The sequence below is a fragment of the Rousettus aegyptiacus genome, unplaced genomic scaffold (genome assembly GCF_014176215.1).
Source record: "Rousettus aegyptiacus isolate mRouAeg1 unplaced genomic scaffold, mRouAeg1.p scaffold_m13_p_15, whole genome shotgun sequence".
NCBI classification, from domain to species: Eukaryota; Metazoa; Chordata; class Mammalia; order Chiroptera; family Pteropodidae; genus Rousettus; species Rousettus aegyptiacus.
Window position 1 is genome coordinate 33,806,221 of NW_023416290.1, and position 27,305 is coordinate 33,833,525.

The window sequence follows — 27,305 nt, forward strand, 5'->3', positions numbered from 1 at the left end:
ACTCTTACAAATTTAATATATTTGATCTTCTGAAACATTTCAAATGCCTGATGGGGCAACGCTACAAACCTAGCATGTAAATCTAATAAAACTAGCATATACAGGTAATAAGTTTGGTTCTCTTAAACATTTAAACATTTATAAGCATGTTCAATTATTTTACAACTTTCAAATGATAATCATAAAACGAATACCAATTTATCATTTCAAGATAAAATCACATGGCTAATTTATTAGATTCTCTTAAACATTTCAAACTCCTTAAATAACAGACACAAACGGATCATCACGATGGTTATAAAACTTCTAAAACTTAACACAAAAGTAAAAGTTTGATTGGCTTCGCCATGTGCATGCTTTTTCAAATCTGTTTTTGTGGAAGCAAAGTCACTTACCCAGCCAAGGGTGAGCAGGAAGGTGTTTCTGGCAGTCTGGAGTTATTTGGAACTGCATTGCAGATTATCAGTAAGGTATACAAGACTGGGATTTTTTCTGGGATGATTCTATCTGAGCAATGGGTTAACACACTGAGCTGCTTTTCATGGCTCGACTGGTCTGCCTAAGGTGTCACCAGAAGTGGAGTGTGCCATGGCATCCCCAGAGTATTTTTCAAATTTCACTCTAATCCTATTTTTATCATAGCCCCTCTCACCTTTTAACACATGATTTGGGTGGATAGAATTCTACAGTCCCTCTTGGGGTGTAGCCTATCTTTTCACTAAATGCTTAGAGTTAACTGCATTTTCCATCCTTCAGGGTATAAAACCATGTGTACCTTTCACTTCGTTATCTGTTTCAGCGTGGCAGAGACTGGCTTGGTCTTCATTGATCCTGTTTCCTCCTTCCTGGGCACAGAGTTAGACTTCATTTCCCAGCTCCCTTTGCAGTTACGTGTTGCCATCTGGCTGACTTTTGGCCAATGAAATTTGATTAGCCTGGCTCGTAACACTTCCCCAGGCCCCATCATTTCCGTTATTTCCTGTTTTGCAGGCTCGATGCAGAGACTTGGGGCAGTCTTGGAAGCTGTATATCGACGATGACGGAGCAGCAAGTTGGAAGGAGTATGGGTTGGAGGAAAGGTCTGTCAACATCCATTTTGGACTTGGCTTGAGTGAAAAATAAACTTTAGTCACGATGTTAAAGCAATTGTATATTTTTAGAATTGTTTGTTATCATAATTAAAATGCCCATTCACCTCTATTTATTGTCATTGTAACATACATTCCTCAAGTTGGTGATAGTGATAAATAAAATATTATAAGTTCATATAATATTAGTTAACACTACATATCCTGAGTCAATGCTAAGAAACGTCAAGTGGAGGCATTGTCTGGAGTCAGTCTCGGCCATTGGATGAACATCTAATGTAATTAACTCATTATTTTCTAATATAAACTAATGCTATGAAACTTATGCACTTTCCTAGACAATGTCTTTTTAAAAAGCACCTAATAAACCAAAAGTCAGCATTTCATTGACAGTTAAATCAGCTACAATATTTGTGAGATAAAAATAAACTTATTGCTAAGCTATAAATATTCTTGTTTTTATGATCAGACAGAAAATTTTCCCCAAGGGTCAGAATAAACAGGAAACTACATGATACAATGCACCATATCCTTGACAGACAAAAAAATATGTTAACTACCCAGAGTCTTTTAAATATATTCAGGGGATTAATTTGAAAGTAATTAAAAATAGAGATTTCTTTTTTCTCCTAAAAATATTAATTTCTTTAAAATTTCAAGGTATATTACTATAACAAAAATCAATAATAAGGCTCCTATTTTTTTCTGCTCTGACTATTTCACACTCTGCGTTTGGCATTTAAAGATGCTAAAGGTTATGGGTTTCTAAAATTATTGTCTTTGCACAAAACAGGCCTATCATTAAACAGCTTTGTGCTTACAGACACAGTCACAATTTCCCTTTCTCATTCTCCTACACCAACTAGTTCTGCCATGTGTGGGTTGCAACTGCCCTGGGAAACATTTTTATCTAAATGGAGTGACACACATTAGATTTTGAAAATGAAACCACTTATGAATACATTTCTTTCAAAATGGATTTTTAAAATGTTTCCCCCCAAATTTAATAAGTTTTCATAAAAAGAACCTGTGGGGATAATAAAAACAGACTTTAGACAGTACCACAATACATAGGATATTTAGGAAGAAAAATTTGAGTAAATATTAACAAAGCAGAGGATAGGTATGGGATAAAATTCTTTTCATAAATTGTTTCTATTAGTTAGCAGTACATTCAAGTAGCAAAACTCTTACTCAAGGTGACTTCAACAAAAAGAGATTTCTATTTCTTACACAATATGAAGGCTGGACTTAAGCAGTTAATGGTGTTGATTTATCAGCTGAATGATGCGATCTCAGTGCTACCGTCTCTGCAATACTCTTGGCCTATAGCAAGGTGACTGCCCCAAAAGGCTTTGGTAGCTCCAAGCATCATACCACTTTCAAGGAAGAAAGAAGGGAGAAGTGGGTCACAGTGACAACATTTTCCGCTTTTGTCAGAAAAGCAAGAGCTTTCTGTATGCAACTGTGTCACCTGGCCTTTCCTAGATGTAAAGACGGCTGACTGAGAAAGTGAGCATTTGACGACGGGAGATAGATGAGAGAGAATGAGAAGGGCGCACTGGTGTGTCAGCCGAACGTGTGCCGGTAGCGTGGATGGTGTGCAGTCTTCGTGCTTTGTCGATCTCTTCACAACAAATTCTTGAAGCCAAAAATGCTGCATGGCATGCTTTTCTTTATTTATGTTCATATAAGAACTGTGAATAGAATTTCATGGTTTAGAGAAAAATAATGCTGAGCTTTCTCTTTAATTGTGTCCTGCTATCAAGTAGTGACTACCCTGCAGCTCATCTCCTTCCCCCCCATCTCACTCACACTTAAATCCTACCTAAAGAAAACATGCCAAACTACCCATTAACTTGGATCAGGAAAAATCTCCCGGTTTCTGAAACTTAATCTATTCCAAGCAGAATTTTGAAAATCAACTAGCAAAGGAATTTCTAGAAAGTAACAAATATAAAAAAATTACAAAATCCAAAAGTTCTGAATGACCAATATAACCTGTTAAAAGACATTTGAGTTTTAAAAAATAAAGCTACCTTTCCCTTTTATACAGTGATGGGTAATAAATTCACCTAGAATGGATCGAATAGAACTATTGCTTTCCCAGTTAGGAACCTTCACATTTGACAGATATTTTATAATACGAGAAATCACAGCAAATTCTTGCTGAAAAAGAGCAATGGCAGCCAGTCCTCCCACCACTGAGAGTAGTGAATTATATTTAGCTGTAGTTTAAATGGGCCTGGTTTACCTCTGATTCTGAGCTGAGTGTGCAGCAGCTAAGTGATCTGTGCTTGAGAGGAGTAGGCTTGATCATTCTGAGCTATATTTAGTTACATTTAGCGGAACGTCTAGCAGAATTTCTCCTCTGTGATATCTTATTATATTAAAGCAAAATAATTGTAGGATGGCCACTGATGGCACCTCTGAGTTACATTATTGCTAAAGACCAGACAAAGTGGTCATAATATCCTGGCTGAGTTTAAAAGCATGCTGCTCCCTGTTAAGGGGGCCTCTCAAGCTGAATCGAGAAAAGAGAGTATATATAGAGAGGGAGAAAATTAAGTCCACATTGTGAGGTGTGTACAATGAAATTGCCTCTCAAAAAAAGGCTGCATGTTCCCAAGCTCAGGTACACCAAAGTTCTACTTCCAAGAAAAATCTTCAGAGGGAAAGACTCTTACTTCTCTCTCAGTCTAAAATCTACTTTAAAAAGCCCATGTATATAGTCATAAGAAGGAATGAAGCACTGAGGCATGCTGCGGCATAGGCAGACCTTGAAAACGCTATGCTAAGTAAATGAGGCTGGCACAAAAGACCACGTGTTATATGATTCCATTTATATGAAATGTACTGAATAGGCAAATCCACAGAGATACAAAGTGAATTAGTGCTTGGTTAGGGGCTGGGGGAAGGTGAGAATGCAGAATAACTGCTAATAGGTACAGGGTTTCTTTTTGGGGTGATTTAAGTGTTCTGGAAGTAGAAAGTGATGGTAGCAGCAGACCAGAATGAGTATGGCAAAAAGCACTGAAGCATGCACTTTAAAATGGTGACTCGTATGTTCTGTGACATATATCTCAATTTTTAAAAATGCTACAAAAAAGACCACATATGGGAGGGTAATAATTGAAAAAATGATTAATAACAATACTAATGCACACACAGGAGAGAATAGTACATAGTTAGGGTGGCTGAATAGTGTGGTAGAAAAAACAGTGAACTGAAAATAAGAAACCTAGTAACTCAAAAATGTACTTAACGTCTCCCAGCCTCAATTCTCTTTGCTGTAGAAAAGATGTGTGGGTTAGGGAAACCCTAAATCTCATTCCACTTCAGGTAATTGGCCTTCCCAGCATTTTCCTTTAACACCCTTTCCCCAGTGTGCTGACGCCCGGGCTTGGACCTGGAGGTCTTGCCTCCAGCTGTGCAGGAATCTCAGAAAACTAGGTGGCGAAACAGCACAACAGGAGGTGGGCGGGACCTCCTCCAGGAAAATGTCCCACCTTGGAATTGGAACTCCTTTCTGTGTTCCCTGGAATGGTGACTTGGTCTGGACCCAGGAAGGCAAAAGAAAGACGCTGCTTCTTCCTGAGGGTCTACAGCTTTTCATGATGGTTGGATCTAATCAACATAGAGACAAGTGGAGTTTGTCAGAGTTTGCAAAGGAGAAAGTCGGTTGGCATGTTTGCTCATAATCTTGAACTTATTTGGGTAGACTACCTACCAATGTTTTACAGTTTGAGCTTTATCTTATCTATTTCTTAGATTTCTCTCTAGTCGTATGGCTTGTTCATCTAGATCCCAGGCGATTTTTCCTTGCTGCTTGCTCCTTGTTCCTGTCACAACTTTGATTTGGTTGCCAGAGGAATGAACAGAGCCTCTATCATCTATGCCATTTATTCCCTGCCCTGCTCTGATGGTCATGACTGGGGTTCAGGACTGGTATCTAGTGGGTAGCAGTCAGGGATGCTGCTAAACAATCTACAATGCACAGAAAACAGCCCTAACAACAAAGCATTACCCAAACATCAATAGTGACAAAGTTGAAAAACCATGTCCTAGGGAATGGTTTAGGATTGACAGAGTAGAGGGAGCAGAAATGTTTCTTAGTCAGCTGGGAAACAAGATCCTATTTTCTCAAATAGTTTATCATGTCACAGGTAGGTAGCTGCCCAGGCCAGGGACTTCTTTGCAGGACAATACTCTTTTAAATACACAAATTTGACATATTAATTTTTAAAAAATGGATTATTATTTTCCTGAATAAGGAAAAGTATTACCCAGATGGTACTAACTTTTTTAGTTTTCTAAAAAATTATACATACATATAATTTAGTTTTACAAAAAATTATACACACATATATACACATATATATGTACATACATATATGTATATATACACACATACACATGTGTGTATGTGTGTATGTGTATGTGTGTGTGTGTGTGTGTGTATAAATACATACATATATACTTTTCTTCAAAAAAAGAGATTGCCTGACAAGGCTGGGTGCACTAATTTAAGTAAAAATGTCAAGATGGATTTCACTAATGTTGTTGTGATATTGAGCTCTTAGAGAAAGAGTTTAAGAACGTAGCCATTAGAATATCTGGAAAAAACATCCTCCAAGTACAGGAAACAGCCAGTAAAAGGGACAAAACTTAGCTTTTCCTGGCAATACCAAAGATTCCTGCGAGGTTGAGGGTCATAAATGTAAGGTGGTATGTCAGTATGGTTGTTTTTTGGTTAATTGTTTGTTTGGGCTCTAGGGCTCCAGGTAGGTGGAAGTTGGCTTTAACTAAGTTTGGCCTTTTTTATGAGTATAATAAAGAGGAAGAGGATCAGAAAGTTGAGAAAGTAAACAAGGAAATGATAAAAAAAAAAAAGATGGAATCTCAAATAAGTAAGGAAGGGAATGAGTAAGGAATCTCAAATAAGTAAAGAAGACGTGGAGAAAGAGTGAAGAACACTGGAAAGGTGGCAGAATCAACTAATTACAGGTCCTTATAAGGTCAAAGACTTATAAAATCTGATATTTAGTGTGTAAGCTGGAAAGGTGGGTGATGATCATTAGAAAATCGGATTCTTAAAATGGATGCTATAGAGGGAGTGGGTCAATTATGTTGGTAAGTTCTAAGTGAAGCTATGCTGACAGAAGCAAAATGAAATTCAAGATCCTCTCAGAAGAGGGATTACAAATGTCAATGTAAGTAGAGAATTTTTGAATATGGTATAAGTTAAGGATTCAACTCCATTCTTTTAAAAGTGGATATCCAGTTTCCCAGCACCACTTATTAAAAAGACTGTTGTGCTTATTGCATGGTCTCGGCACCCTTTTCAAAACTCATTTGACCGTATATGTGAAGGTTTATTCCTGGACTCTTGTCTTATTCTACCGATCTCTGTATCTGTCTTTATGTCGGTACAACACAGTTTTTGATAACTGTAGCTTGGCAGTGAGTTTTGAAATCAGGAAGTGTAAGTCCTCCAGTTTTGTTCTTTTTTTCAAAACAGTTTTGGCTATTCAAAGTCCCTCGAGACTCCATATAAATTTTAGAATGTACTCTTCTATTTTTGCAAAAATCATCAGGATTTTGTAGGAATTTCATTTGATCTGTAGATTGCTTGGGGAATCATTGGCATTTTAACATTATTAAGTCTTCCAGTTCATGAACATGAAATGTATTTCTGTTTATTTATGTCTTCTTTAATTTCTTTTAGCAATGTTTTGTACTTTTCATTGTGCAAGTTATTCACCTGCTTGGGTAAGTTAGTTTCTAAGTATTTTATTTTTTGATTCTATTGGAAGTAAAATTATTTTTATAATTTCATTTTAAGATTGTTCATGGTTCATATATAGAAATACAACTGATTTTGTGTGTTGACTTTATATATTGCTACTTTGCTAAATTCATATGTTAGGTATAACAGGTTTTTTTGAGTGAAAACTTTAGGATTTTCTACATATATCACCTGTGAAGAGAGATAATCTTACTTTTTTCTTCTCAATTAGAATGCATTTTTTTTTTTTTTTTTGCTTTTTCTTGCCTCGTCGCTCTGGCTAGAACTTCCAGTACTATGTTGAACGGAAGCGGTAAAAGGGAATGTCTTTGCCTTGTTCTTGACCTTAGAGGAAAAGCTTTCAGTCTTTCACTAATGAATGTGATATTCACTGTGGGTTTTTCATATATAGCTTTCATTTATTGTGTGGTGGTGGTTTCCTTCCAGTCCAAGCTGGAATGCAAAGATGGTTCAACATACAAAAATTGATCAATATGATATGTCACATCAACAGAATGAAGGGGAAAAAAATGTATGATCACCTCAATTGATACAGAAAAAACTTTTAACAAAATTCAATTCCCCTTAATGACAAAAACATTCAACAAACTGGGAATAGTTTGTAACTTCTTTGAAATTCTGTAGTCTTGAAATGTGCCAACTAAGAACATTAAAAAACCCTACTATCTATTATTTTTATTTTATAAATATTTTATTTCCTGCTTCTAATGAAATATGGCGTTTGGGATGAACACATTCCTGTTCATTCACTTAGTAGCTATTTATTGCACACCTGCTATGTGCCATGTACTGTGCACGATGCTGAGAATAAAATGACGAATGAATGAAATGGATATTTTCCTGCCTTCTTGGAATATCCACCTAGTGGGAAATATGACCCTGTCTAAAAAAGAAATCACATAAAGTGAGCAAATTCTTAAAATAATCTCAAGCTATTCAAGTGCTATTATAGAACTAAACTAAGAACAGAGAGTTGATTTACCAACATGCCATTGGTGGGGAAGCAAGTCAATGAAATGAATGAGGATTGGAGTTTGTGGATACACAAAGGTCTCTTGTTATGTTTTGTACTATTCCATATGTTTTAAGTATTTTACAATTAGGTAAATTTTTAAAAATTAAAGTAAAATAAAGAGGTATTCTATAGCCATCTATTTGCCTTTTTAAAAATCTTTTTAAAATCAAATCATGCAACATTTTAGAAGTCAACATTGTATGAAAGTTGGTTTCCAATGTTACCTGCACTCTGAATTACCAGGAGCACTTGTTAAAAATAGATTCCAGATTTCCATTTCTAGAGATTCTGATTCAGTAGGATTGGGAAATGGCTCAAGAACCTATTTTTACTAAACACCCAGATGATGCTGATGCAACTGTGCAGGATTCTCATTTGGGGAGTTACTGGGGCAGAGCAAGGAGCATTAAAGTTGTGTGCCTGGCAAGATACACATATCTTTTTTTTTTTTTTAAAAAAAAAAACCTTCTTATTTAAGAAAAGACAGGAAGATAATTTTCGTGAAGAGAAGAACTCTTTGTAACATGAATAATTAATTGCCCAATCAGTTCTGTACATCCAAATATGTACACACTATATTTCTTGCAAAGAGGGCTTTGTATAAAGAAATTGTCTAGCGTCATTTCTCCATTCAGTAATATGATCCTTTTTACCTATCCATTATTTTCATCTTAAACACTAGTTTGGAAATGTTAAAGTAGTTCCATAGTCAGTATCCTTGGTTATGTTAAGAAGCCTATAAAGTCAAGGTCACAAGCTCATCTTTGGTTGTAATAATGAGTCATATTGTTTCTCTCGCTATGCCCAGCCCAAGTGTCCTACAGAGACCAAGCCCTTGCAGGCCTTTCTCTGATGGTAATATCGCAGTGTCCTGGCTTCTGGGTCTTCTCGATATTACTTCTCCGGGCTCCAGCAATAACCAGCCCTTCTCCCATCCTCAGTCCCCCTGCCCAAGCAGAAGGACCTTAGAGAAACTTCCAAAGAACTTTGGCAACTTTTGGCAGATGAAGAAGATAACTGTTAGCAAGGATTACATCCCTTATAAACTCATTGTGTTATTTTAACGTGGTCATTTATTGTTTTATTATTTTTTTAATTAGTGTTTTTGTTTTTGTTTTTTGTTTTGCTTTTTTTTTTTTTTTTGGTTGTCGTTGCATTTTCTTTCCCCTTCCTCTTGTGTAACCAAGAAACTGAGCAGGGTAGCCTGGCAGGAAGGCTTGCTTCCTGCTTGAGTGCTTTTCGTGAGGAAAGCCCTGGCTCTAAATTTCTGAGTGCTTTGGGGCCTCCAAAGAATAGCCCATATAAGAATAACTACCAGGTAATTGAGTGAGCAGATCCTCTCCAGCTCAGGACAGAAGGCTGCCCTGGGCTTTGTTGCTTTGTTGAGAGGCAGCTGTAATTTGCTGGCCCTTCCTGTCTGGTGAGGGAGAGAAAGAAGGAAGGAAGGAGCACTGTTGCCTTTCCTCCAATTGCACAAAAACTCATGACACATAGGCTTTTCTCTAAAGGTCCAGAGTGACTCAGTTTCAGATTTCAGACACATTTATGTAATGCTGTCTATTAATTTTAATGAGTTAGTCAAATGATGATGGAGAGATGAATAATTTTCTAATAGAATTGACTAGAAATGTAGTAGTCTAGACTATAATGTAGGTATTTATCAAATAGTAGCTTAAGTGAGTTAGGGGCACCAGCGGTGTTTGCTGGAGAAGACACCTGGATTGAATGCTTTTGAGTTAGGCCACTTACCTGTGTACATGTGAGCAATTTTCTTAACCTTTATGAGCCTTAATGTCTTTATAAAATGGGAGTAGTATTACCTGCCTTTTAAGTTTGTCATAAAGATTAAATAAAATATTAAATAAAAGCACCTAAATGGGGTCTGGTACCTCTTGGGTACTTGATAAAAAAAAATAACTCATACATATTTCTACCTGCAGACTTAAAGCATTACCCATATAACTTTAATCTTCTCAAGAACACTGTGAGGCAGGTAGTATTATGATCCCCACTTTACAGATGAGGAAACTAAGGCACAAAGAGGTTAAAGAAGCTAGCCCAAGGCTAGAAGCTCTAAGCAATGGTCAGATCCTGAACCCATGCCACCTGGCCCAGAACTTTGCACTCTAAACGTTTACACTAGTGCTCTTCTAATACCTGTTTTCTTTCTGACCTTCACCCCTCCCCACATGACTACAAAAGATAAAACTTCAGGCCCTTTCAGGACACAAAAATGTAGATGCTTGCTCGGGAGCATGGTTTTTCTCTCACATGATCTATAAACCCAACAATATGCCACAGAGTCTCTTGCCCAGGGACGGGGCACCAAGAACTAGTGGTTATTCTGGCCTGTGTGTATCTCGTTAAGTCAAAAGACCAAGGTGGGAAAGATGTGCACCTCCTGGTTTCCTGTTCTAAAGCTTCAGACTACTCATTCGCCTGTTCCTTCCCCTTCCCCACTTCCACCTTTCTTTCAGAAAGTCGTCTTGCAAAAACATGCCTCTTAGTCACAAAAAATATAGGATTAAACTGTGTGGATGAATGCACTCAGATTCATCACTGTTGGGGACATCTTTACGGAAAAAGGATACCTTGTTATAGGGGGAGGGGGAAGGCTTCCTTTTCCTGACCCCTAATTCTGCTTATAAAGAAGGGTTTCGGAAAAATCTGTTCACCTACATCATCTTCTGGGTTCCTGTGTTTGTTTGTGTGTTTTTCTGTCTGCCCTTTTATCCTAATTTTTATTTAGGGGATTGATATTTGTGTGTATGATATATTAAGCACTGAAGAAAACTCTGGCACTTACTCCAGGCTTACTTAATAGCTATTAGAATCAAGTGGCATTGAAACAGAAAAGGATTTAGGAACTCCAAAGACAGCACAACATATGAGTATCTTTGCCTGTTTCCAAAATTATGTCTCCTGAAAACTTCCTCTCTCATAAAATGTCATTACAGCAAATTATCCTAATGAAGATCTATTCTGGGGAGGAAACTGAAATAAGGCATGCCAAAATTTGACAAGGCTGAATCTTTATTAGGCAAGTATAAAATTCTAAAATTTTAATGTGAAAATAATCCTCCATTCTGAAATTTAATGGTATAAAATAATAACAAATAGTCCTCTTAACAATTGGTTAATGTCTAAGCATTTTGAGTGTTGCATAGAAAAGAAAGTGACTCTAATGGAAAATTTAGATTATTGCCAATTTTAAGTCTAATAAAGTTCCTTTGCTGGCTGCCTAAATTATTAAAACTTTTAACTTCTGAGCCTTTGGCTTTGAAAATAATTTTCCCCTACTTACACTCATATGAGGATGTTTTTAAAACATTGACTCTTAATCACTGCTTTTTGAAGTCTTTTAACTCTCCAAGTCTTGCTATTCTAGTCTGTGCTGCAGCGACTCTTTGTCCTAGCTTACCGTTGACTCTAAGCTGTATTAGAGTATATTATGATATGATTTCCTCTTCACCATTATGATGGAACTGGATTTTCAAAACCCTTCTTCTCTGAAACGCCCTAATGGATATCATTGCGAATGACTCCATTGCTTCAAAACAATTTTAAAAATCTTTCCCATGCAGAATTCAGTAGAACTTTTAATGATCATGTCTTATCGTTGGCCAATAAGTAAGAGGTGAACGAGAGCAGCACAGAGCTCTGTGAAAGTAAAGATAAAGTAAGCGCCATTTAAATTTTTAAAAATCCTTCTTGTGTCAATGATCTCATACCCAAAATGAACTGCCATAAATTCTTTTAGGAAAGGGAAATAAAAAGAGTACATTTTTTACTTTTAAATCACATTTGTGATTTTTCAAAGAACTCCTTCCTAGTATATTATAAAATAGACTTCACTCACAAAGGGGATTCTGAATTCAACTGTAAATTTGAGCTAGGCCCAGTCATCCTAACACTTGAGCTCCTGAACCTATTTCTTTATTTTTAGAGCTGGTAATCAAGATAGATCTTTTCTCTTGCATCCTTAGACCAGAGCTCAAAAACTTCCCTCTCTCTATATAAGATCCTAACTCTTTATGACATGGTGGGTAGAGTTTGGGAGGGATAGGACAAAATAAGTTCTAGTGGTCAATAGGCATAGTCTGAACAGAACTATTCTTACTGGAGAGCATCATTGGGTGTCAATGAGAGGTACTTGGAGGAAACCTGGTATCTTTTCTGCTTCAGAAAAAAATCCTCTGAGCAGAGCCTGGGAGATTGCCTATGAATAAAATACACTCTCTGCAGTACATAAAATCAATGCTGTGTACTTTAGCTGCCTTTTAGAGGACTTTCTGGTTCTTGGCACCGTTCCAGATAATTCAAATGACCATTTCAGTGTTGACAAAATTGTCTTTGGTGCTAGTCAGAGAGGGTTCACCACCATTTCAGACGTTGCTAACTGTGGGATGGGCCAGTTTTATCCTGTCAGCAACCTCAATGTCCTCCTCTCTAGGGTTGAGGTGATAGTATTGTCCCTACAAACCTCACAGGATGGCATTGGGTAAAGCTGTACAGAAAAAGCACAAAAAGTATCAATTCTTCTCCCCCACATTCTTCCATCTGAGCAAACGAGGTGACAGTGTGTGTGGAGTCCATGTGGAATGATGCCAGTTAACAAAAGGTATTACTAATGTCCAGGCCAGTATTTGCTATACCACGCAACAGCAGTGTTACCTGTTCTTTCCAAGTCTACAACAGAGGCAAAAACCAGGCCTGGGTTGAATGTTCATTCCTGAACCCACAGGAAACACAAAACTCTGTGTTTCCATCTCCCCCACCTCTCTTTCCCATCCAGGCTGAGAACAGCTGGGGAAGCGAGTTAGAGTTTTGTGACACGTCACTTTATCCTTCAGAGCATCCCTCTTCACATCCAAATTTTCATCCCTGGAACTGGGGACGGTGCCAGTTCAAGATCCATGAGGAAGAAGTTTGTGAGACAGAGCTGCTGGAAGAGGAGACTGGTGGTTGTCCCACCAACCCTCAGGAGTACTCACTGTATGCCGCCTCTGGGCTTTACCGACCTTTTCTTGAGTCATTCTCTTACAAACTTTATGAAGAAGGGAGTGTAAGTTCCCTGTGACTCAGAAAGCTTTAGCAATTCTTTTTTCACTGTTACATAGCAAGTAAATGGCAGATGTGGGTTTAGATCTGCACTGGCTGACTCCAGGAGTCAGCATTCTTAAGAACTCAACAACTGGAGAAACCCAGAAGTGCCATGTGAAAGATGTCCCCAGGTTTTCCTTCCGTTATACCCTTGGCTGCAGTTTTAGCTTATGTCTATCAAAGTGCTCTGCATGTTGTATTTTTTATGATTTGCTCATATTTTGTCTCAAGCCCATCTTATTGATCTTTGTAAATCAGAATCTAGACACAATATGAATTTGGATAGCCTGACACAAATAATGTTTTTCTTTTGAGTTAAAGAGAACTAGGCAAGAAGACAAAATTATGTAGCCCATTCCTGTCCCCTTGATTTGCTGAGAAAGAATGACATTCAAGGTCTTATCTACAGAACTGGAAAACAAATCTTGGCTTTGCATTTAGAGTCATAGTCTCAGGCAACTTTGAGCATCAGCTCATTGGAAGAGAAATACACCAAAGTGTCAGAATGGCCAGTAGGTTTTATAATCAATTAAGCATAAGCATTTATAAAAATGAAATTTATAAAGGTTAAGTTATTGTTTAGGCTCCCATAATTTTCTACTGGTTCTATCCTAATTAGTGCTTGAACATTCTGTCAGTGTTTCCTAACTTCTCTCCACAGTTGAAGTAAAAGTAGGATGTTGATAAAGGTTTCTGAGTAACTGTAAGATAGAAGCTAAGAATGTCTTCCAGGAAATTCAATAAATAGTCTAGGTTTGGGAGCCTGAGCCCTCTATAGAGCAAACTCTAAATCCAATGCTGGTTTTGGCATTATAGCCACATCGCAATCAACATACACACACACACACAGACTTTTTTTTTCCTATTGTAAGAATAATATCTGTTTATTATAGAAAGCTTGGACAATACAGAAGATGAAGGAAGAAAAAGAATCATCTAGATTTTCACCTTCCTGAGAAAGACACCATTATTGATTGGGGAATTGCCTTCCTGTTTGAGCATATGTATTATAACTAAATATGGATCATACTGTAGACATTACTTTGTAGCCAGACTATGCAACATTTAAAGGATGTTGCTCTGGGTGACTAACGCTTATCCTTAGTAGACATAATACAGATGTGGTATGGACTAGCTGGGGCACTCTACCCTTGGGAGTCTGGGCGGAGGGAAGGAAAAGCTTGAGTACTAGTCAAGGGCTTTAATTCCAGTCTAAACAAGAGCTTTCCTGGGCAACCTTACAGCTATTGTGTAACTCAAACTCCCTAACAATGATTCCAGGCGACTACCAGAGAGGACAAGAGCTGACCCAACAAAGTGTAGAGAACTGCAGGGAATATATAATGATGAACATTTTAGCTAATACTCATCCACTGGAAAATCAGATTCGTTTCTGCCAGATGCTCAAATGAAGGCTACTAATGCTCTTAGCGAGAGAGCCACAGTCAGTCTTCCAGCACAGAGGGCTGTGTTGAGAAAAGTGATATGTTATGTGGTTAGGAATCTGTTTGTAAATGCACGCTGTTGATAATGGTTTCTCCCCGCCATCTACAGAAGTAAATTTGTACAAAGAAGTAGCCGGACTAGTTTATTAAGTGCAAGATTGGAAGCCAGAAGCTCAATCTGGCCTCTTCTGCTGACTCAATGTGTAGTCCTCACGTAGTCATTTCTCAATCTCTTTTCCAAAAAAAATTTCAGGGTTGACAAAGTGATCAATTGTGGTGGCTTGGCTTTGGGAGGGTAAAGTTTTAGGCTTTGGTCTCTTATTGCATGAGATCTTCAAGGCTATTTCCAGATGGTATGTGGTTTTGAACTAACGCAAGATAAAGTTCATGGCTGAGCTTTATGGAGGTGGTTTTGGCCAAGGCATCAGTCACAAGATTGTTAAGGCTCAGCTCAGCAGTGCTCAGCTCTCTGGAGCCTTTCTCTAGAAATGTGTACTTAGTGTTATCTCAGGGACTCTTTGCATAAACAAAAAGGCCTTTGTTGCACCAGCCCCAAAGTGGTTCCTGTGAGCAAGGAGAGGGATTCTCTGCAGCCCTGCCATCTCCCTCAGACACTTGCCAGGGGAGACCTCAGATTCTCCCTTCCCAACCAGTGCTCTAAGCAGTTTTCACAAATGAGCAAAGAAAAGCATCTGCTTTGAGCCAGTGTTTCGGTCTGTTACAGATGATGGAAAATGTGCTTGAGGTTTGGAGTTGGGGAAATGTGTTTTTGTTCACTCAGCTTCCATTATAACCACATCTATTATCAGAAGGGTGGGCTGTGTTAGTATTAATAGCATGACTTTCTTAAGCCTTCAGTCCTCTATGATGTTTTGGCTAATAGCATTAAACAGAGGCGGCTGAGAAAAGCCAAGTTATGTGCTGGTAATACCGACCCATGGATTCTTCTTGGAAGGCCTGACTCGAGAAAATTTCTATTTTCTCCATTTAAGAACCCAATCTAAAAGTGAATCAGAATAAAGAGCAGCTCTGTCTTTTGTTCCTGGCTTCTCAGGAACAAAAGCTATCAAGTTTGATCAGTTCAAAATGTCCTACTTTCCCACCTTCTCTCTTCGCACATGGGCTTAAGTTTACTTTGATATTTTCTCAGCCAGCTCTGTGGCCACGTGTTTTGCAGTGTTAGAGCTGGAAATGACCTCAGGGATCCTGCACACCAGGACCTCTGACTCCACTGTTTTGGAGATGGTGACTCTGGGATCACCATGGGAGGAGAACATAGGAAGGAATCAGGATTGTATCCTTGATGCACACCACACTGCACACACACACACACACCACAGCACACCCACACCCACGGCACCCCCCCCAAACATGAACTTAGCACCGCATTCTAAGTAATGCTTCATCTGAACCAAGGGTCATGTAGCTAAATAAAGTTTGAAACCCCCAATACATTCTACCCCCTAATTTTACTAGTTAAGAAATAAATTCCCAGGAAGGTTAATTGACTTAACTAAGGCACTTGGTTACTTTGTGACAAAGCCAAGTCTAGAATCTAAATGTTCTTGCTAGCCTTTTTTTCTTTTCTTTTTTTTCTTCTTTTCTTTCTTTTGTTCACAAATATTTCCTGTCCCAACCATTGTACGAATTGCTATATACAAAAAGTCTTGTTTAACAATTTAAATAAATCACATCTATTTGAAAAAATTATTTTCCATAAATTTGAGCATCAGGCTACATAATAACTTATCTTTCAGTGACTTAATTGAAGGCCTTTCCTAATTAAACAACACGTTTCTTCTGATTGCACTGAGGAATGTGTGGTAGTCTTATTACCAATTAAAATATGTGGAATATATTAACATTTGCAAACTGTTCATTTAAAAATCATCTTTGTAGTTTAAGTTAGTGGGATCACACTACTCTTGTTAAGTTTTTTTTCAATGAAGGCAACATCTTCAAAGTGAACCATTTTTCATTTTTGTATAGTCACGATATATCGTGTTTAGCTTAGTAAATATACTAACCACATTATTTTATAACTATCTATTGATGCGTCTGTTGCTCCCAGCAGGATATGAGTTGCTTGAGGGCAGTGGCGGTGTCTTACTCATCTTAGACAGGTTCTTGACAAATGTTGGGGTGGGGGTGAATCATATACAACGTCAGTACAGATTTTTTTTTTTCTGACATGGAAATCTTTATGAAAGTTTGTAATCTTTGATTAAACCAATTGACTTAAAGAGCAATACAACATCACTGTTCTTGAACAAAAGAATCTTGTTATTAGCTTTTTTAGATTGAGCTCAATCTTCTGAATGAAATCTGTTTAAGCTTAAAGGGGAGATGGAAGAAGTCTCAGAGGGTTCTCCATTATCTTCCCTCTATCCTCTAATTATTTTGACTATAAAAATAAAATTCAGTAGTCTATTCTCTTTTTTAAACATTTACCATTTCTAAGGAATCTACGATTTATACATAAGATTTTTTTTTTATGATGGACATTTTTAAACATGTATGGAAGCTGAGGTAACAGAATAATGAACATCTTGACCTATCAACCAAAGTCAACAACTATCAACATTTTACCATTCTTGTTTTATCTTTAGCCCCATGTTTTAAAACTATGTTAAATTAACATGACAGAATATCAAATGAACATTAAAAACTACAAATGTGTGGATTATGACTAGATATGGCAATGTTCATATGAGGTAACAAATAATTACAACCATTCAAGTAACAAGAGGATGTTGATCATAACTATATAAAATTATATATTTAACAAAGATAGGAAGAAAACTGGAATATAATAAATTGTTCAGGGTTTTGTGTTTATTTAGTTCATGTTTGATATCTTTGTTTAAAGTCTTGTCTTTAAATCTCTTCTATAAAAAAAAGTATTCCAATGTTTCACTCCATAATAATATGAAAGTTTTCCAATTGTCTACGGTTCAGAGATTTCTATTTGTTTCTAATATCCTTTCTCTTTTTCTTGCTTTCCCAAATTTACAGCGGGGCGAAAGACCACCAAAAGATTGCATTTCTCTGTTCCTGTGTTGTTAGATGTGGGCGTGTGATTAAGCTCTGGCCATTAGGATGTAAGTAAAAGTGTCAGGTAGAAATGCAAGGAAACATCCTTGAAGGGCAGGAGCACGCTCTTTGCCCCTCTTGCCTCCTGTCGGCTCTAACACATGATGGTTGGAGCATCCTGGATTCATGAGGTAAAATATGTCAAGAATGGAAGAGCAGTGAGAAAGCTAGGTCCCTGATGACTTCACAAAGACACCTCATCAGCTCTGGATGCCCTTCCTCCAGACTTCTTTCACATGAAAGAGAAAGATACTACCTTATTTCTTAGGCCTTTAGTCTTTGAACATTTTTATTAAAAAAAAAAAAAAAAAAAAAAAAAAAAAAAACCAAACCAAACAAAAAACCACTGATTAAGACACTTACTGGTGATTCATTTCCTCATTTAGTTCTTCACATAGAATATTGTAGCAATTCCTGGTCTTCCACAATTGACTTTTAAAAGAAGCGATTCTTTAAACTATACCATTAAAAATATTTTGACAAATCTGAGGCAATCCCTCAAAATGTGAAACTCAGGTTAAGCATTAACAGCATTTTGAGCCATTTATAGATACACAGAAAATTCATCTGGTAGATGATGTCTTTCCAGGTCATTTGACATCATAAAAACATTTTCTATCAGTAGTGTTATGCACCAAGGAAGTTACACCTCTGAGATTCAGCAACACTACTTATATTTGTTTGATTAGGCTACTCTAACAAAATAGCACAGGCTGGTGGCTGAAACAGCAGACATTTCTCTCACAGCTGTAAAGCTAGCAGTCCATGATCAAGTTGTCAAAAAATTAGGTTTCTGGTGAGAGCTCTCGTCCTGGTTTGTAAGCAGTTGCCTTCCTGCTCTGTGCTAGGTTGGGGTTGGGGGTGGGTAGAGGCAGTGATCTTCTTAAAAGGACACAAATTCTGTCAGATTGCAGCCCCACCTTTATGACTTTGAGGCTCATCTCCAAAAACAGCCACGTGGGGGGTCAGGGTTTCAATATATGAATTTGCGGGAACAGAAATATTCAGTCTCTAACAATCTTAAACTGTTTTATGTGTTGCCTCAAACAAGGTAAATTGGAAGACAGCTAGGAAATGAGAAGAGGAGCAAATGAGTGAAGTTGCACAACTCTAAAAAGCGGTGGTGACAGCAGTTTGATGGCACTGCTGCGCTCCGTATGCCCTAGTCTTGCCCCTACATCCCCTTTCTCCAGGCCTACGCAACCTACTGCAGCAGTCAAGGAGCACAGACCAGGACATGCTCTAATTTAATGGGAGTGAAGAACATGTATTATTCACCCTCCCAGTATCCACTCCTCCTCCTTCAGCAATAGGCTTTAGGCACCCCGATAGCTTCCTCATGGACCATGTGTGCTGGGTGAGTGTACCTCTCCAGCTCCAGGGTGAGCTAGTCAGTCTCAGCCTGAGCCAATCAGTGTATTTCATTTCCTTGGCCACAAAGATTGAGGTAACGGTAGACATGTGACCTAAGCTGTTCTAATTGGAATGGATCTTAAGTTTTATAGGAGCCTTTGGAAAAACAACTTTTCTCTTTTTACCAACTCTGTATCTTACAAATATGAGGCTGGAAAACCACAGCTATCTTATCACCACAGGGACAGACCCTCATCTGAGAAGGTAGCAAACCTATGAGAGGCTGACCAGGATGGTGGAGAAAGAGCAAGTCACGCTCTTGGTGACATCATTTAGGCCCCAGCATCAGGCTGTGCTAAAGCCAATCTAGACTTCTTAGTTACCTAGCTGGTAAGTCCCAGTTTGCCATTGTTGTTGTATGACTTGTAACTAGGGCTTCCAGATAAAATACAGGACACCACTTAAACCTGAAACTTAAAAACCAAAAGACGACTTGATATCATAAGCATGTTCCAAGCATTGCATCAGTCACCCTTATACTAAAAATTATTTTTTAGTTAGATGAAATTGACATTTTAACTGGATGTCCTATATTTTTATTTTATAAATATGCCAACCTTACTTGTAACCAAAATGTATTAGTAATAGATGGTAAGATAATGTTCATGAGAGAATCTGAAGTATCCGTTGCTCTGGTGAATGGGAGTTAGGAGTTCCTGGCTGGGCCTCGATGTTACAGATCAAAGTCTGAGGATGTTGTTATCAGCATTGTTTCCAAAACGGTGTCATATGCTGGTGTTAACACTGCTGATGTGGGTGGGCGAGTGTCAAGAATATAGGGTCTGAGCTAAGCTAAGGATTAGCAACCACTGAGAACGCCTAGGCCTAGACATACACAGGACTAAAGATCAAGGTGAAATACACTTAAGACACATCAAAAACACATTTAATGTACTTTGTATTCAACAGTACAGGCAAGGAAGGAGGAAAGGGGGTGAGGGTGGAGAGAGAGGGAGAGAGAGAGAAAGTAACAATTAAAATAATGTGGATGTCAGCGAGGGTGGTTTTGAAGACAATTTTGGGTCTGGCATGAGTGACCTGGTCCCTCAGCTGGCCTCTCGCAGGGCAAGCATCTCCTCGGGCTGAGTGTAATTCAAGGTCACTGCTCTGACAGGGGTGAAAGTCAAAATGTTTAACAACTGGTACAACAGACTGACGCATACCTGCTGAATGTCAGCTTGGGCTCAGTTTGACCTATTTCCCCTTGAATCATTGATGTTAGCCTTAACTTGTACGTAAGAGATTATATCACTGTAGAAAGTGAGGCAAGCAAGCAGAAACCAGGCATCTACAGATATCAGAGGCCAGAGGGCACAGAGGCATGAAAGCGGTGTGCAGGTCAGTCATCATAGTACACGGTAAAGCGTGTTCGAGGGGCTGGGCCGGCAGACCCTGTTTTGCAATGCTGTGCCTACCCCCTGTTCCCGTCCCTGTCATATGCCGCAGGAGTTGCTGGGTTCCAGGATCCCTCCCTTTTGACTGCTCTTGCCTTTCAGAGTGGCCCTGGCCCTGATTCCTGAGTTCTGGGCTCTCGCCTGGCATCGGGTAGTCTTTCCCTCCCTTATGAATCTACCCCTTTAATGGCCCAAACTCGCCATCCAGTTTTATAAACTCCTTCACATCAACTGTGGATTTCCCAGGCCAATAACTTTCCAAATCCTCAATGTCAGGCTACATGAAAACAGTCAACCCCACTCTTCAAAAATAAACAGAGAAACCAAAAAAACAAACAAGAAACCATGTTATTTATATCTCAAGTATAACCACTGTGTAGATCTGTAGTTGCCTGCTCGCTATTCAATGGCGGAGGATGGAGAGCATTGGACTGTGATGGTGACAGGTTGACTGTGGCCAGCTGGGTGTTAGGATTCATATATCCCCAAACACTAGTGTGGGGCTGAGGGGCAATGAGGCGACTCTACCAACTTGTGTTTCATCGAGGTATTAGGGATGCACAGACCAAAAAGGACCAGAGAACGTGGTTTGAATTGTAAAATAACAAGGCAAAAACTTTTATGTTTATAGATTTTCTTTGTAACCCAAATATTCCCAGACCTTGTCTGTGGGTACAGAAGAGCCCACAGTAACACTGGAATTTGAACATTACTAGGCTCAGAGAGAGCTGGTTGATGAGAGGGCCTTGGCTACACTGAGCCAGTCTTCTAAGGAAATACTAGTGCTGGCACATTAGTGAATATTAATATCAGACCAGTACTTAGCTAGGACTTATATAAGAAGAACCTGATAGGGTTACTATGAGATGCTGATGTTACTGCATTGGCAGTGGTGGCTTCCTCCTCCAGCTTTAACAGGCACAAGGCATTTTGCTTGGAGCATCTTCTTTTCCTGGCTAACTCTATTCCCCCTTCAGACACTGCTCAAGCAGCCTTCCCTGAAGTATTGCCCTGACTGCCTTTTCAGTGTGCACGTGAGGAGGCTGGTGTGTGTGTGTGTGTGTGTGTGTGTGTGTGTGTGTGTAAGGGGGAGTGCCCAGGGCTTCCCGAGTAAGTAAGGAGAGACAGCAGGTGTCACACCCACACGTGTCCACTTCCTCCCCCAACTCTCTATGCCCACAGGTGCCCTTTAGAAAATCTTTAGGGCTAACAAATTGCACTTTGTTTCAGGGGTAGATACTTCCTAGGTTAAGGGTTACAGCTACAGAGCATGCCTCATACCTTTATCTCATTTGCCTTCATCACACCTTAGCTGCATACAGAGGGAGACAGGAAGTGGCAGAACTAGAATAAAGGAGAAGAGGGGAGGGGCGAAGGGGGGAGAGAACGGAGCGCTGGAGAGGAGCCGTGCACCACCCCGAATGGACCCACTTCCTTCTCTTTTCCTTTCATCTCTCCATTTAGGATGAATTCTAGAAAAATCCCTACCCCTGGAGCCCTTACTTGATGGCAAAATATATGAAAATAAATGTTCTCTGCACTCTGGTTTGAGGTTTGGCCCAAGCTTTATTCACCAGCTCTGGTTTCATTTCTGGACTATAGTTGTCTCCTCCCCTGGTCCAACCTCTCACGCTCTCCTTTCTGTCCACAGCCTCGACTGCCAAGGCAACGTGAATCCTTCTGAAGCCTTCCGGCTACATCCCGTGGAGGTCTGCAATCTAGACTGCATCCCTCCCCAGGCCTGGTGTACCTCTGGGTGTGGGTCCCTTTCTTGGTGAATCCCAGTCAGGGCGCACAACGCCAGATCATGGTCAAGAGAAACTCTCTGTGCAATTCAAGCCAGTGCTTCCCTCCTCTCCATCCTGAAACTGGATGTCAGCCGACTCCTCTTTCTCTTCTTTGAGCTCTTCTCCCAGAAGAGTCCAATAATGAGCATGGTAAACTTTCCATTTACGTCAAAGAAGAAAGGAGCCGAGAATGTACGTCCTACAGCTCCAGACTAAGTGATTTGAGATCCACCCTGGATATTTCTGTTTTCCCAAGTCCTTTTTCAGTGCTTCCTTCTCCTCTCCCCACCTCTCTTACCCCCACAAACATACCAAGCAATTCAGTCTCATCCCAGCTCTCTGGGGAGGGTTCATCAGCCCTCAGTGCCCAGGGAGACGGAAGTTCTGCCTATTATATTTCAGGTATATCATAAAGAAGTGGTTGGTTAAAAGCACAGGTCTGGACCTGGATTGCCTGGATCCAGTTCTAGCTCAGATACTTTGTAAATGGGTAAATTTAGGGAACCAATTTAACTTTTCTCTTTCCTTACCTGTAAAATGAGGATAATCTATCTACCACAAAGCGTTATTAGAAGAATCAAATGAAATAATATATGAAACTTAAAACAGAACCCAGTACACTGTGTCATACATGGTAATACAGTTCTTACTTTAAGGGTTTACTCTTGGGAGATGTCTCATCAACCACTGTTATCCCTCTGGGATCCAACCTCCACCCCAAGCACATCCTTCTAAGGATCGTCATGGCTCTCGACCAGAGAATTTATGGTGAATAAAATTTTCTTCATTCACCTTTAAGCCGACCTTTCTTCCCTCCCTCCCTCCCTCCCTCCCTCCCTCCCTCCCTTCCTTCCTTCCTTCCTTCCTTCCTTCCTTCCTTCCTTCCTTCCCTTCTTCCTTTTCTCCTTTCTTCTTTCCCTCTGGTTTAGAGAAATTCTCCCTCTCAACTTGTTTTTTAGCTTACTGACTTCTAATCAGTTAATGGACCCCTTCTGAGCTGCCCCGAAGCCCTTCACCATGTAATAAATCATACTGCTTCTTTCCAGTTTTTCCATACAACTTCCCCATCTCTCTCCAGTATACTCCCAAACCAGTTCAAGCAGTGCCCTGGTTACTGGTTCTCACTGTGTTCCCTCCTGTCAAATGATTATGGTATCAGCATATCACAAAAGCACATTTACAATTTTAAGAGAATCTACAGGAACATGGGGACAATACAAACCACAATAAGTTGCGAAGCCAAGTTTTTCTAAAGATAGCTATCAAATGATGCCTCAAAGCCCAGCTACAGTTGTAGGATTTCATTAGGCTTTATGCTCCCATGGTAACTGGTGTACGTGCAAAGCTAATAAACATATATTAAGAGAGACCGTGCGTGGAAAACATGTTGCACTGGGAATGAGAAGAGCCAGGTCTAACCCCAACTCTGAGGGTGATCAGCTGGGTGGTCTGGGAAGCTATTAATATCTCCAAGCCAGTGCTTCTGACTCCATGAGTATTTCTCATAGTATGTATCTCATGCCACCTATATCAAAATCAGTGGTTATGCCTTTTTAAAGTGCGTATTCCTGGGCCCCTTCCAGAATGACCAAGTCGGACTCTCTGGGTGTGGGGACCAAGAGCCACATCGTTAACAGGATCCCAGGTGGTTCTCAAATGCACTGAAATCTGAGCATCGAGCAGCTCTATGATCCCCTTCCAACATGTGACAGCTCCCTGCGTATTCATGCACATCAGACTGTGATGGCTTTGGACCCAAAGAATCATTGTAAACATCCTTGAGCAACACCGGGCAGAATACGTTCTTCATTATTCTTTCATGAACACATATTCGCCCACCACCTTTTACGTGTCAGGCACTATTCTTGGGCTACATCAGTCGAAAGAGATAAAAACACTTGCCTGTCCTCATGGACCTTATATTCTAGTGTGTGGGAGCAGAAATAATAAGTGAACTATTAGTAAATATAAAAATAGGTGAATTATATAGCATGTTAGATTAGGTGTGGTGGGGAAAATAGAGTAAGGTAGGGGGTCAGGAGGGTGGGGTGTCAAAATTTCTCCTAAATTATATGTACCCACAAAGACCAACTTATATGTTTATTACAAAGGCCTGATAGGTGAGCTCAGCTGCATCTCAATGTGAACCTGGGGAACACAGTGCTTGCCACAGGTGCCCCTCACAGATCCCCTTTAGGGCTGGCATAGCTCCTTCAAACCCTCCAGACTCTCTTGCTCCTCACCCTCCCACATTCTTCTACCCCCTGTCAGTGACTCAGTGACTCACTGCTGGTGGCCCCTCGCATCCAGGTGGAGTCAACTTGGTGGGATAACCTGCACTCCCTGAGTTTCCTCAGGGAGGCCACAGCTTTGCTGATTTTTCCGCTGCCCTATTCTGGGAGCACTCTCTGTAAATCGCTTGCACAAGAACACCTGTTTCAAGCTGTGCTATTGTAGGCAAGCTGGCCTAAGGCAAACAATGGGATAGGATACTCACATCGGTGGGGTTCTATAGACCAGGAAGAATGAGGGTCATTAGGACTCACTTTCCCCCAAATCTTCATTGTTCCATTTTCAGCCACAAGTCATATTTACCATTTAGAATCTTTGGGTGCCTGCCATTGCCCTGCAGAGGAAAGAAGATGAGGCGCTCAGAGATGTGATGCCCGGGGTCTGCTCCTTTTCTCTCATTCCTTTACTCCTGCAGCCACAGACATTTCTTGAGTGCCCACAGTGTGGCAGGGACTGTGCTGGGCTTGGGGAGACGGCATGGCGTAAGGCCCTTGACCTCATATGCTAAGGCACACTCTATTTTCTGTCCAATGTCTAATACCTGAAAATGACCAAAGTTTTTGTACAATTAGCTGGCTTAAAAATAATGTTCATGTAATTTTCTCATCAGCAGCGTATTTTTTTAAATACGACTATGACATGTCTCTCTTCAAATAAATGAACCTTCTGTCTTGCCTGCAAACAGAGACGGGAGGGCAGGGGCAGACGGGGCTGGTGCCAGAAGCATGTTTTCGTGTAAGAGAGATGCACATGGGCACTCCAGTGGTTTTATTAAGAAAAGAAAAGCTCTAATTCTCCTTAAGAGATTCTCCTCTTCACTTCTGCTACATCAGGGATTGATTTTTAAAATGATGTTGATGAATGCTGAAGCAGGCGTTCTTCACAGTCTTGACGGCACAGACATTCTTGAAATATTTGTAAGATTAAAAGAAAATGCTTTGAGGTTTTCCTTTAAAATAAATTTCACAATGTAACTTCTCTTTACTCCGGGCATTTGGTGGGAGATGACATGGGAAAAATGAAAGGAGGGGCCGCCTGTGGCAGCTCGCCTGGGGCTTCGGTGCTGAAGGTCACCTTGCCTGCTCGTCCCAGATGTCTGAGGATCAGGCTGCACCCACAGGGAGGGTGGCAGCGAGGGTCTCGAACTGGCAGAGCTCCCCAGGGAGAGGCCTGAGCCCCCGCGCTCCGGTGCAGCCGGACGCGCCAGGAATGCTTACGAACGTGGTGTCCAACAGGCAAAAGAAGATAAACAGTTCCGCCTAAATAAAGGGCTCCGGTTTCATTGCACTCTGGTATTTTACCTAGTTGGGCAGACGAAGAACTGGTAGAACTGAGAAGGAAGAGAGTGAGGAGTGATGGTGACTCACCGCCGAAGCGCCATGATTTCAGCAGGTCCCCGCAGGCAGGAAGAGCTACTGCATTACTCACAGGCCACTTTCTCCTGAGTCTATTCGCAGGGCCACGAAGGAAAGTGCCTGAGCCTCATAGATAGCTCAGCTCTTTCTCTCCTCCCCCACCTCTCTCTCCTCACTGCCAAGAGGGCCCACCTCCACCCTCCCCACCTCCACCCCCCTCCCCCGCTTCCCGAGGGAGCCTGCTCACCTAGTGTGCGCAGCAGGAGAAGCACCAGGGAATCTCGTTAAAATACAGATTTTGATTCAGTAGCTTTGGGTGGGACCCAAAAGTCCTCCTTTCTAATAAACTCAGTGGCGATTCTAATGCTAAGGTGGTCTCTGAACCAATGACTAGCTGGTTCAGAAACAGGCCACACCGAGGGGGGCGGGGGGAATTGCCTTGTGGGGCCATTATATTGATTACGGTTTTTTTTTTTTTTTTTTCATTTGTGACAGCAAATTTCCAAACCCATCTCTGGAAATGAGCCCAGTGACTGTGCTGCTATCACTGTCTCTTGTCCCTCTTTATCCATCACACAGTCAGGCAATAACTCATGCTCTGGCCCACATTCCTTCCTGCCTCCTGTGACAACCCAGAGTAGGGCCCCTGGAAGAGAACGCTCACGAGACACAAGAGCATAAAATGAAATTGTGCATTCACTGGGAGATTTTCTGCTCCATCATCACTCAGCCTCCAGCTGCTTTACGAGCAAGGCGGCCTTTTCTCAGCTGCGTGGAGGATACGCCTCTAACACTGCTCCTCCTCTGTGGAGTATGCCTTGCATTAAACAGCCACTCCAGATGAGAGAGCCATTTGCTGCTAATTGACATAAATTGCTATTTCTTTATTGCTCTCTTAACAGGGGCTGTCCCATAATTGACATGAAGGGCTCCCAGTTTGCAGTTTCTTCTGTTTTCCAAGCTTTGCTCAGTTTTCACAGCTCTTGAACTCTCTCTCGATTCCAGCCTGCCTGCGTGGGTGAGAGAGCAGAGGATGGGGCGGGGGTGGAGGGTGCTAATTAGCCCAGACGAAGAGCAGCCTCGGCAAGAAGCCACAGGAGGGAAGGCCTTGTCATGTGGAACCAGAGCTTGACTTGGTGTGGATGATGACTCAGGAATCACAGAGAATCTGTGTAAGGTGCCATATAGGTACCAATCAATATTTGGCTTGAGTCACTGATGGACATTTAATGTATATATTAGAAGCAAGGCTGGAGCCATGATGATTTCTAAATAGGGAAAGATAGGCTGGCACAGACATGAAAGCCGTCTAGTCAGAATAAGGCACGCCTGTCAGCTTTGTCTCTGGGATTTTGTGTTCTTTGATTAGTGCCACAGAGGACAGAATGGCATGCAGACTGCTGTCCAGAAGCACCCAGGCATTAATCAGAGAGCATCCTCCTGGGGTGGGAGGGGAGTGGGCATATTGCTTCATGGAGGGATAATGATGTTCTCTCCCTCTCAGAGGCCAC

The 27,305-nt window shown here is 40.5% G+C and overlaps 1 protein-coding gene across 2 annotated transcripts; it reads right to left on the minus strand.

Annotated features, from left to right (window-relative positions):
• Positions 1 to 1,783: 1,783 nt before the first annotated feature.
• LOC118611995 lies at positions 1,784 to 25,941 on the minus strand. 2 transcript variants are annotated; one of them, XM_036232902.1, is made up of 4 exons: positions 25,807 to 25,941; positions 24,645 to 24,773; positions 4,598 to 4,715; positions 1,784 to 2,785 (listed from the first exon to the last, which is right to left on the minus strand). In XM_036232902.1, the coding sequence occupies exons 2-4, from the start codon at positions 24,709 to 24,711 to the stop codon at positions 2,365 to 2,367; spliced, it is 606 nt and encodes a 201-aa protein (XP_036088795.1). In that variant the 5' UTR covers positions 24,712 to 24,773; positions 25,807 to 25,941; the 3' UTR covers positions 1,784 to 2,364. The 2 variants fall into 2 exon arrangements, 1 of the variants encoding a protein (XP_036088795.1); XR_004954619.1 differs by lacking the exons at positions 4,598 to 4,715; positions 25,807 to 25,941 and having other exon boundaries at positions 24,645 to 25,013.
• Positions 25,942 to 27,305: the final 1,364 nt, after the last annotated feature.

What these genes read in the sequence shown, in the direction of transcription:
- LOC118611995 (XM_036232902.1), bottom strand. Translation starts at nt 24,711, where the DNA reads ATGAAGATTTGGGGGAAAGTGAGTCCTAATGACCCTCATTCTTCCTGG. An exon ending in GTCTATAGAACCCCACCGAT is followed by an intron (nt 4,716 to 24,644) that starts GTGAGTATCCTA and finishes TATGTTGATTAG; the next exon opens with ATCCAACCATCATGAAAAGC. An exon ending in AAAGGAGTTCCAATTCCAAG is followed by an intron (nt 2,786 to 4,597) that starts GTGGGACATTTT and finishes TTCTATTCACAG; the next exon opens with TTCTTATATGAACATAAATA.